The sequence below is a fragment of the Alligator sinensis genome, unplaced genomic scaffold (assembly GCF_000455745.1).
Source record: "Alligator sinensis unplaced genomic scaffold, ASM45574v1 scaffold282_1, whole genome shotgun sequence".
NCBI lineage: Eukaryota > Metazoa > Chordata > Crocodylia > Alligatoridae > Alligator > Alligator sinensis.
Genome location: NW_005842380.1, coordinates 170,878 through 182,187, shown reverse-complemented (window position 1 = coordinate 182,187; position 11,310 = coordinate 170,878). Strand labels below are relative to the sequence as shown.

At 59.0% G+C, this 11,310-nt stretch overlaps 1 protein-coding gene across 11 annotated transcripts in view; it reads right to left on the bottom strand.

Annotated features, from left to right (window-relative positions):
* Positions 1-7,144: 7,144 nt before the first annotated feature.
* The window catches only part of SDK2 (sidekick cell adhesion molecule 2), a 70,780-nt gene continuing 66,614 nt past the window's right edge, over positions 7,145-11,310 (bottom strand). For all 11 annotated transcript variants that reach the window (XM_025210922.1, XM_006029470.2, XM_025210917.1 and 8 more), the window contains 2 exons: positions 10,865-10,991; positions 7,145-8,875 (listed from right to left, as the gene is read on the bottom strand). In XM_025210922.1, the coding sequence (XP_025066707.1) occupies positions 8,522-8,875; positions 10,865-10,991 (481 nt within the window). In that variant the 3' untranslated portion in view covers positions 7,145-8,521. The remainder of the gene's footprint in view (positions 8,876-10,864; positions 10,992-11,310) is intronic.

Below are 11,310 nucleotides of genomic sequence, written 5' to 3'. Positions count from 1 at the left end.
GCTGCGCTGCTGGGGGGGAGGGTGGCAGGAGGCTGCAGCCAGCCCCTCCACCGCCGGTTCCCCAAATTGTGGGGGTGATGAGTGATGGGGTTCTGCTGCTGGGGAAAAGTTTTGGTATAAATCCGATGCAAGGCCCTGATGCAGCGCCAGGCTTGGCACCCCCGGGGCCAGCAGAGCCCAGGTGGGCAGTGAGACGAGCACTGGCTGCCCTGTCCGGACCCCCAGGCTTCTCCGTGCAGGATGGTGTTGCCCCTGCCTGCATGCTCCTAGGCAGCAACTTGTGCTGGGCAGGGCCTGGGGCTTGCAGCCGGATGAGTGGGGTGGCATAGGGCAACCTCGCAGGGTGGGTGGGAAGCCCAGGTCTGCCCCAGGTCAAAAGCTGCCAGCTCCCAGCCCCGTGCTCTACTTGGACACCTGCTTCACCCACGGATGCTGCCAGAAGGGCCCTTGGGGGCCTCCGTTTGCACCCGGAGAGCGGCCACCCACAGGGGGTAAAATGTGTGCTTCAAGGTTTTATTTTATGCAGGTGCTGGGTGCCGGGGCGGCTCCCCAGCGGGGTGGCTGAGCATGCCCCCCGGCGGTGCAGGCGAGGGGAGAGAGTGCCAGGCAAACAAGGCCGGCCTCAGATTTTGGGGGCATGGAGCTGCCTTTGTTCTCCTTGTGCTGCACCCTGGGTTTGAGCATCCGAGCCCTTTCCCAGGGAGGTATAAAGAGCAAGGTACCCACCGCCGTCGGAAACCTGTGGGATACGGGTGTCTCCCTCCAGCTGCCTTGAAACACTGCCCCCCCTGCCCCCCAACAGCAAATCCAACCCCCATCTGGAAGCCCTGGTAACATTTTCCACCCCTCCAGTGCACAAAGACTGGGTCTAGCCCATTACCCCCATTTTTCAGAAGGGGAAACTGAGGCAGGAGCAAACTTAAGCGACTCCCCCAAGGTCAAACGCTGAGTCTGTGGCAGAGCCAGGACCCACCCTGATTCCTCAAGGCCCAGCCATTAGTCCCCACTGCCTCTCCAGCCCATGTCTGTGCACACGGGGAGCTCATTTTAAATGAAGCCACTCGCGGCTCCCAGCTAGCACACGGGGGGGGGGGACACGCTGTCAGTGCAGAGCGTGCTCGGGTGCGACAGCGCAGTCGGGAGCAATTAAAATCAATTGCCCGGGCTGGGCTGGGCTGGGCTGGGCTGGTGGGGAGACGCGTGATGGGGGGCGAGGCTGGCGATGAACGCGCGCCCGATGCACTCGAAGTGCCGCCTGTCAGAGCCGGGTGACCTGAGCCACCGAGGCTGTGCTGTAGCTCCAGGCCGGGCAGCACCCCATGGCTGGGATCCATCTTTCCGTCCCCAGCCTGGCAGCTCGACTCCCTGCAGCCGGTGTTTTCAGCTGGGGGGAGGGAAGCAAAACCCCTTCCCCAGCCTGTGGCTGGGCTGATTCGCTGCTTCTCAGAAGCCAATTTAAAAGCAGCAGCAAGGAAATAATTAAACCAGGCTCTGGAGAAAGGGCAGAGAAAATGGGCCAGCCCATTCCCCCACTCCTCTCAGCTCTAATTGAGCCTGCAAGACAATGGCCTGCCAGCCTGGCCTAATTAGTTATCTTCAGTGTCAGAGGAGACTCTTGAAAGGACAGCCTGACAGAGGTGGTTTGTCCGTCTCGGCCCCTCCGCTACGGGGCAGCCCAGACAGACCTGCTTGTTTGGATGCAGGATGCAGGCCCTGCCAATCTACCCAGCCCTCCCGACTTCAGACTAACGTGGCTAATGACGTGTCCTCGCCCTGGACCGGACCTGCCGTCCATCCGGCCCAGGCACTGGCCAGCATCACTGGGTGATCCGGAGAAAGGCTGCAGGAGGCAGCTGGGAGGCGGCCTGCCCCCCACCAAGCCTCCACCCTAATCCCTCATAGAGCTTTCCTCCTGTCTTTGTAGGACCCCAAACCACTCTGGATACCCTTGTTTGCCATGTAAACCTCCCTTCCCTGCTACGAACCTGGCCAAGGTCCAAGCGTCTCCTGTGGTGAGGAGTTCCACAGGTTATTCACGCCTTGCAAGAAGCTTCCCTCGTCCCATTCAGACTTTGTCCCCTTCCGAGGCTATTGGATGCTCCCTGGCTTTTTTCTCCTTTCTTGGAAATGTGGGAGCGTATTCCTCAGGGTTGGTCGGGGGGAGAGGGCTGGTTCCAGCAGGAGGGAGGGACGGGGTGTCACTGCTTTCTCTGGCTCTAGGAAGCGACTTGATGACTTGGTAATTATGCAGAGACGGAGCCAGCAGGCAGCTGGAAATGCCACTTCGGATACAGCTGCATGCATCAGCTTAGAAACCATCCACACCTCAGGGAGGATTTGGGGGACCGGTCCCCCGGGCCGGGAAGGGCATTTGTTGTGTGCAGGAGCATGCAAATGAGCCTACGAACTTCACTTCCTCCATCTACTGGATACCAGAAATCATGGACTAAATATAGACATTGGATTTATGGCACACTATAACCTGCCTGCCATCTGATACCCCAAATAACCCCTCTAGATTTCACCAGCCCTGAAGAAGGGTATTTGTACCCAAAAGCTTGCAGTGAACAATTTTTTCCAACTATTTAGTTGGTCGAATAATAAAAGAGATGCCAGGTATCCAGGTTGTAGAGGCAAAAGGCATCAAAACTCATGGAAGAGGTGATATCTTTTATTAGACCAACTAGATATTTGCAGACCAATGATTTTATTTATTTGCCAGCTTTCAGGCACGCTCACCCTTCATAGGGGATATCTTTTAGTAGATAAAAAGATTTGGGCACACTCACCCTTTGTTAGATTCAGGCATGCTCACCCTTCATAGGAGATATCATAGATGGCATCTTTTATTAAACTGACTAGATATTTGCAAACAAATCATTTGATTTATTTGCAAGCTTTTGGGCGCACACACCCTCCTATGTCTGATGAAGGGTGAGCATGCCCGAAAGCTTGCAAATAAATAAAATGATTTGTTTGCAAACTGTTCCCTGCCCTCCTTGGAGGCACCAGTGATAAACCAGACCCCTACGGCTCCAGGGAGACCCTCAGGCCTGGAGCTACAGCAGAGCTGATAATAGATAATAGGTTAAATGCTGCAGTACAGAGCTAACCCTAAAGGCCTTTAAATGAGTGCAAACACCCCCACTCCCTGCACTGGATGTTGCCCTGTGGGGTGTCGACTTGGCCCTAGCAGGGCATAGCAAGTCCAGCTATCCTCCCTGTGCGTCTCAGCCGTGCTGGGGAGATGCCCGCCTTTCCAGCCATCCTGGGATGCAGGGAACTCAGCTGCCTTCACCCTCACCCCCAAAGGCAAGAGAAAAGTCATTGACAATCAGGCCCCTTATCTTACACTGACACTGTGTGAATAATCTACTTGTCAGCTGGCTGGCCTGCCTGAAAAACAGGGAGGAAACCATTGTTTCAGGTCAACCTGAACTGAAAATGTTTTGTTTTCGCCCTGGAACAAAAAAAACAAAAACCCCCTGGAAAATTCCACGTTACTGAAATGAAAGAAGCGTTTTATTTAACTTAGGAGGGTTATTTCAACTCAATGGGGGTCAATAGAGTCCCAGAACCAAAGACTCAAGAGCTTTTGCTTAGAGAAATGGGTATTTTTTCCCCCAAGAAAAACCCTGATTTTGTTATTTTTTGGCCCAAACTATCCGGCAGAATTTGCCACTGGTTTCAAGTCAACACAAAACTGCTCCTTTCTGCAAAGTCACCTGGCTGGAGTGTTGTTGTCACCGGGACGGTGCAGGAAACGTCTGAGAGACAGGGAATTTTTTGGGGCTGTCTTTAATTGGACCAGATGTCAGGGTGGAGGAGATGGTGGACAAGCTTTTGGGCACAAAGTGCCCTTTTTCGGGTCTGGGGAAGAAGCAGATGCAGGTAAGCTCAATGGCACAAGCTCAGTGGCTTGTGTTGATGAAGAGTCAGCTACAAGACTGGGGGAGCAACGAGAGGTAGTACCAAAAAGCCCCGGGATGGCCTCTCTGAGCCGGGTCCCATGGCACCAGGCTCGTGCCCAGTGTAATACATACCCACGCCCCAGGAGCCAGAGCAGCTGCAGGGCCCAGTCCAACCAGTGCCTCCATCACCATCAGCTATTCGGGTATCACGCTGAATTGCAGCTGAAGTAACGGGATGTGATGCTTTAGGCTCGCCATGCCCACCCCTGGCGAGGCTGGAGGGGGGATTGCAACCCAGGGAGGAAGGTGACCCCATCTCAAGGGCCCCTGCCTCTCCATCCCATTTCAAGGGCTTTTCAACCCCCTGGAAGCACCGTCCGGACTTCTTCCCGGGTGCTGCTTGACAGCTGGAGGGCAGTTTGAGCCCCCCAACCTCTTGCCAGGGTCTGAATAAAGTCACCCGAGCCCCAAGACAAGCCAGGCACAGCAGTGACCTGCTCTCATCTCCCTGATCCAACTGTCCATACACAGAGAGGTCCTGTAAGGGTGGGCGCTGAGCAGTAAGTCCCAGCCCTGGGGGTAATGCGTGCATTGCTGTCACCGACAAGGACACGCCGTTCCTATAACATGCCCAGGGCGTATCAGCAGGTCCAGCCGCCCGCGCAGGGGTGTAGCCAGGGGAACAATCAGCACCAAAAGAGAGAGGGATTGTCTGTCCTCCTCCCGCCCTTCCCTCTGCTATGCAAAATGCTGATAAACCCTTTCAGTTTGCCCACGGGAGGTGCGTCAAGGACAATCAGGCCCTCCGGTAGGACCTAAGGGACACATTGCCCTCCTGCTACCCCTACACCAGCCATCCTATGTATCTGCAAGCCCCAGCACCTGAGAGCTGATGCCAAGCCACGCTTGAGGAGTAGGAGAATCCGGGGCTGAGTGCAAGAATAACCCCTGCGATACCCTGCACCGAGTCCTGCTGGATGCCCTCCCTGGACCTGGAGACTGCTTCAAAAGCTGGACCTTTTGAGACAGCCCTCCTGCACCAGGATGAGGGCAGGCACCTGCCCTTTGCCTCCGAAGGCTTGAAGATGGAGGGGGAATCCAGCCCCCCAGCCCTGGATCCCTTCTGCCATGTGTTTGACATGGGTATGGGGGCACTGGAGCTCACACGGAGGTATTGCTACCTGGGGAGCTGTGCTGCAATGACACGGGGGGCAATGAGGAGGGGGGAGCTTTGCTGGGGCTGCCCTGGGAACCAGGCTCCAGGGGTGCTCGGGCAGCGCAACCCCCCCCAGAGCTCTGCAAAGCAACCAAGGCAACCCCACAGCTTGCCCAGGAGCCCTCTCCAAGCACCCAGGGCTCGGGAAGGAGAAAGTGAGGCGACAAGGAGAAGATAGCAGCAGAACCAAACAGCAGCTACAGATGTGTTGCCATGGCAATAGCAGATGCTGCTGCAGCGCCCGCAATGGGGGCAGGGGACGATGGCCTGGCTTGTCTCTGCTTTCACTCACTGTGGATTAGGAGGGGATGGAGCAAACCCCCTGGACTGCATGCACGTTATCCCGGCATAATTGCTCATCCAGTGGTCCCATCTCTCCTTCACCTTCTCTTGGATCCACGCCTGGAGGCTGAGCAGCACTTCTAGTCTGCGACTCTTCAGGCCACGAGCCGGTCTTGCTGCTCCTCTCCGACCCCTTTCCAGCATCACCGCCTCCGGAGCTGGGCACGATGTCCCATCACGAGCACACCTGGAGGCTGGACAAGCTCTTCCTATGCTCACCGGTCCAGCAGCGAGGTGCAACCTCAGCTTCTATTCAGGGTCAGGGGCTCAGGCTATTGCCCCCCACCCCAAGGAGACTCACATCACACCCCGCTCCATCTCCCACCCCCTCCAAACTATCCCAGCAGGGATTTCCTAGGGTCCTCCCTACCTCTGACAAAGATCACGGGCAGCCCAGGGCTGCGTGGGACCCCTCTCATGACTCTTGCAGTTGCTGTCGGTCATTTGGTGGCTCATTTATGGTTTGTCTCACAAAGGGGCTTTTCTTTGCCCATCTGAACCTCGCATGGGGCTGTCTGATGCTTTACCGAAGCTGAAATCCGTTCTGTCAGCACCACTCCTTCCATCCACCACACTTGCAAGCTCATCCAAAAGCCCATGCCCTGTTGGTCTAACAAGCCCAATTTTCCGTGAAATCCTGTCAATTGGCATTAATTGCGCTCCCCGCCTCGGCTGCAGCCACGTGCTGTCTTGCGGCTGCTTTCCCCCCACCCCCTCCTGCCCCGTAACTTGAAATCCACTTTGGTTCTGGAAGGGGAGTTTGACAAGTAATTAACTCCAAGACGTCACTTTGATTTCCTAGCCGGGTCTGAACTGCAGAGCAGAGCCGTGCTCGGGTGTTTCAGTGACGAGGGGAGGAACAGACCCGGACAGAAAGGCCATCCTGCAGGAGATGCATGCCCTCCCTCCCTCCTTATTGCAGTCCCGTCTCTGTCAGCAGCTCTGCAAAGGATGGAAGCAAAGCTGAGCGGGGGCTTGAGTCAGGCCTCGCTCCAAGATCCAACCCGGCAGCCTCGGATCTACTACCCAGGAAAGATGGGGCAAGGTCTCCCATGGAGCATTACCCCGTGACCTGCAATGCAGGGGCAGCTAGGGCCACTCTCCTCGGTGCATTAAATGGCAATGATGAAACCCCAGGCTCTGGGGCACCGGCAAGGTGCTTTCCTTGGACTCTGAACCCACAGGACGGTTCAGTCCATGCCCTGAGCTGCCTGAACCGGGCTCTCATGCAAAGCCCCCAACAGCACCAGTGCCCGTGAGTTCATTGCTGGCACGTGCCGGAGGAGCAAGCGCTTGCGGGGGGGAGGCTTTTCCTCCAGGATTCCCATCCAAGGGGCTGGGCCTTTGGGAACCAAACCATTGAGGAAGACTCATCTGTGAAAGGAGCCAAAGCAGGGTCTGGATCCTACACGGTCTCTTTGCTCAAGGACGATTCTCCCCACATGCATCTTTTTGGGTAACTTTCCCATGCATATGCACACACCTGCATTAAAACTATGGCTCCAGCTCACGCACCTGAAAGGGAGGCTCCAGACCTGCTCCCGGATATGAAAATGCCGGCATTGGGGGCATCTAGGACAGGCCTGGCTCCATCAAGCTAATAATTGCAAAGCCCCTTGTTACCACCTCGCAGGGGCGGGAGGAGGGAAATCAAATGCCAAGCCATGTCCATCGCTTTGGATTCTTTATTAGAAAGGCCCCACGCGCCAGGTTCGATCCCTCTGAACCGAATGATGCAGAGGATGTGCAAGCCAGGGCTGGGGGGCGACGCGTGTGGCTGTGTCACCGCCGCAGCCCCAACTCCCCCCACCAAGGGACAGGGAGGGAGGCTGTGCGGCCCCCAGCTCCTCTCACTCCCTCCTGCCGGCCTGGCCCCGTTCTCCGCGGCCGCCCCCGGCTGACGAGTAGGCACTGCGTGTGTTTTGCTATGCTGAGAAACAACCGCCTGATGCACCGGCCCGGATACCCCCCCGCCCCTCACACTCCCCCAAACCTGCACACTCAAAGGGAATAGAAAATGAAGGCTGCCACGGTCAGTCCATCACCCCCACCCAGAGGCACGATCCTGTGGCGTGGCAGAGCCAGCGATAGGTACTCGGCATGGATACCTCCCCTCCACCACCTGGGGCATGATTTGCCCCTCTCCCACCTTCTGGGAGCGGGGATGAAGGTGCTGATAAGCGATACCCCACCTGCCATGCGTGGCACAGCCCTGCTTTCCCAGCAGGGAGGAAATTGCCGGGTCAGGGGAGGCTCACTCCCGAATTCAAGTAAATCGATGTGGTTCTCATGTCCCAGGCCCCAGATCCGCTCGCCCCTGCTCCCCAGCCACGTCAGAAACCACTGGGGAATGTCTCTGCGGTCCACGGTCATTGCCTTTCCCCCCCGGGAGAGGAGAGGAGGTGGTGGAGAGGCCACCCTGGAAAAGCCGACTTTGCTCCGCTCCACGGGGCACCAGCAGCCCCGGCCCCGGCCCACGGGGCAGCGTAAGCCCCTAGGCATCGTCCCCATCCAGGCGGGCTCCGTGGCAGCAAGGACCAGACGTTGGCAGTAGCTGCTGGATGCCCAGGCACGTTTTCAGTGGTCGGAGTCCTGCCCGTCCCCGGAGCCGGCCACGTTGGTTGCCGTCGGGGCTGGAGCTGTGCCCCCCCGGCATCACACACACAAAGCTTTGGCCAGAAAGCACAGGTGGGGGGAAAGCCACGGTGCTCCAGCACAGGGATGAGCAATCCCACCTGCGAGGAGCTGCCTGCCATCACCACGCCGCTCTCCCCCATTCCTCGCCTTTACCCCTTGCCTGTGGCTGTCAGGGAGCTCCCCCCTCCGTGCTTGCCCGCGAACCTCCACGTAAGCTTTGGCAAAGGTCTTCAAAGAGCCCCGCGTGCCCCTTCGAAGCAGCAAAGCCACGGGAGCAGGACGAGGGCTGCTTCTCCGCCCCACGGCTGGCCCTGGTCTCGCCGGCCCCGGCACTGAGCACAGGTGTGAAGTGGGGTTTGGTTTGGGGCGACCGTCCTGTCCTTTTCCTCTTTTGCTTTTCTTCTTTCTTGCAATATCAAACAAAGGATGAGAATCCGGCGATGGGGGCCCTGGAGCCGGGCGCCAGGCTGCTGGGGGGGCGGTACAGGGTGCTTTGCTGGCTGGGGGGGTTGACGGGCGTCTGTGGGGTTGGAGTCCTACTGGCTTTGGGCCGGAAGAGGCTGCCCTGCTGCGTGCTGTTGCTGTTGGACAGGGGGCAATGGTCGGGGTCTCCCGAGTCGCTCTCGGTGTAGCTGTACGCTTGGGCCCGTGAGATGCCCTTCTGCTGCCGGCGCCAGGAGTTGTAGTACGTGGGGTCGCTGATGTAGTGGTTGACGAAGGAGTGGGCCTTCTGGGGGTTCGGATCCACCTCGTACTCGCTGTCGCTTCCCTGCGGGGACAGAGGCTGTGGTTACTGCCGGCGGGGATGGCACAGGTCTACAAACACCAGTGCGAGCATCAGCCCGCAGCACGTGGCTAACTAGGTGCATGCAGAAACCCCTTGAAAACTGCTGCCCGAAAGGGTCCGGAGCAGCGGGGAGGATGGGGAGGGGGAGCAGATCGAGCCACTGAAGCCAGGACGAAAGACTTCAGGCTGCTTTTAATGGACTGGTGGAACTCACTGCTGCAGGGGAGCAGAGGAAAGCAGCTCTCCAAGCTTACAAGCGAGGTCTTTCCAAAAAGCATGGAGGTTTTCCAGGCTTGTGGTCTCCACAGAGATGTGCACGGGTCTGGCAAATCCAGCCTGTCCTGGCACGGGCTGTCACATGTGCCCCTTTGACACATGCCCCTTGTGCCCTTGTCCCCAGGCATTGCACAACCCAACTGGCTGGGCGCAGGGAGAGCTTGGAAGTGCTTCCAGCACCTCCAGCTGCACAGACAGGATGCGGGGCGAGGGGGGCCGGGGGTCTGCTCCAGTGCAGAAATCTCCAAATGCCTTTAATAGGGCTTAAAAACAAAGCAGAAGACCTGGGGGCTGGGAGAACAAGGGCTGTTTCTTCCCCACCCACCGCAGCCACTGGAACCAGATGGGCCCGTGGTCTTTCCAGCTCAGACACGGGCGGCTGCTCCGAGCCATGCGCAGCATCCTGGCCTCTCTGTCTGAGCCGGCGGCCCGGGGCTCAGCGCGGGGCCTGGGAACAGCTGGGGGGGCAGTGTTTGTCTTTGAGGGCAGAGAAGAAGGAGGACGAGGGAGAACGGAGAGCTCGGGAGGCCGGCTTGGCTCGGGGCCCTCCTTTCAGTCCTCCCTCTGCCCGCCACCCCCCTTTCCTCCCCCCCCCCCCCCTGCCATAATTGAATTCAGCTTCCCCCTCCGCCGACAGCACAAAGGGCCCCATTCATGAGGCCGCGCGGCGCAGCCAGGAAAGCAATCAAGTGACAGCTTTCAGCTCTCGCAGCTCTTAACAGCTCCTCAAAGACACTCCACCGGCGATAATGGAAAGGGGAGTTGCACTTGGACGCGCGGCCAGTGCGATGGCAAAGGAAACACTCGCCGGCCGGAGAGAGCAGGGAGGGGGCTGGGAATCTGCAGGGAGACGGGTCCGTGGCTCCCCTGCTCCGACGGCGGGCGAGCAAGCGGGGCCGCGGCCAGCGGTGCATGCAGTAGCAGAGGCTGCGGCACCAGGCGGGAGCCGGGATCGAATTCCCGGCGTCCTGGTGTGACCTGCCTGGAGAAGGCGGGGAGAAGCCAGGCTCTGGGCCATGAGACCGGGCCTGGGGTCCACGTCCCTGCGTGCATTTAGCCTCTGGCAGCCCCCAGCCCAATTAAACCTGATCCCAGCCTGCGCTTCCCTCCCTCTCTCAGGCTCCTCCAGCCCAGGCCTCTCTCGAAAGAGCAGGAGACTCCTCTCTGCTCCCCTGAGCCCCTGCTGCGTGGTCCGCTATGCACCTTGGCCAAGTGCTGCTGTATTTACCAGGATGGGCTTTTGGGGCAGATGTGCTCCCCTGGAAGCAGCCCCTCTGGGGGCAGGAGGGTGGGAATATTCCCCCAGTCCCAAGGAGCTGCCAGCCAATGCCCATCACAATCACCTCGCTCTCTCATTAGCAACCAGGCTGGGGGAATCTCCCACCCCGAAGGCATGGGCATGTGTGTTCAAGCCCTGCCCGTCTGTCTGCAGAGCCGGCTCTTGTCCACAGAGCAGCACAAGCCGGCGAGGGACGAAAGAGAAAGGAGACTTTGCATTGCACCCTCTGCTAGCTTTGCACCCCTGAAGCCTGGCACTGCCCCCCTGGCAAGGGGTCCCACCCAGCGTGGGGGAACGGCATCTTCCCTGCCTTGCCAGCAAGCTCCTGGCACACGGTGGCAGCACCAGAGGGTGCGGGGAGAAGGGCATGGAGCAGGGCCTTTGGGACCAGGGTGCCGGAGCTGCCCCCGGCTCACCTGAGAGTCCGAGATTTCAGAGGGCTTCTCGGTCAGGCTGCTGCTCTCGGCTGGGATGAGGTCGTTGTACTTGGTGACGTCCTCATCGGAGTAGTGCAGGCTGCCGGGGCTGGGCCGCGGTGGGGACCTCGGGAGAGATGCATGCTCAGTGCTGCACGGAGAGGGCTGCGGGGTGATGCCCTGACCCTGCTCCTTGCCATGTGCCCAACACGGGGCCCAGCCTGTGCAATGGGCTTGGAGGGTAACAGCATTGGCAGGGCACCCGTACCCAGACCCCGAGTCCCCAGGCTCAGAGATTCACAGCCTCCTCTTTGCTTGCTGGGACCTTCTTCACCCCCATCTCCGCTGATGCCCCCATGCACTGACTGCCCTGGTCTTCCAGGGTGCGGGACTCAGCTCCTGCCCCAGGAGGGAGCGGAGGGGCTGAGGAGCAAGGACCCCCTGCG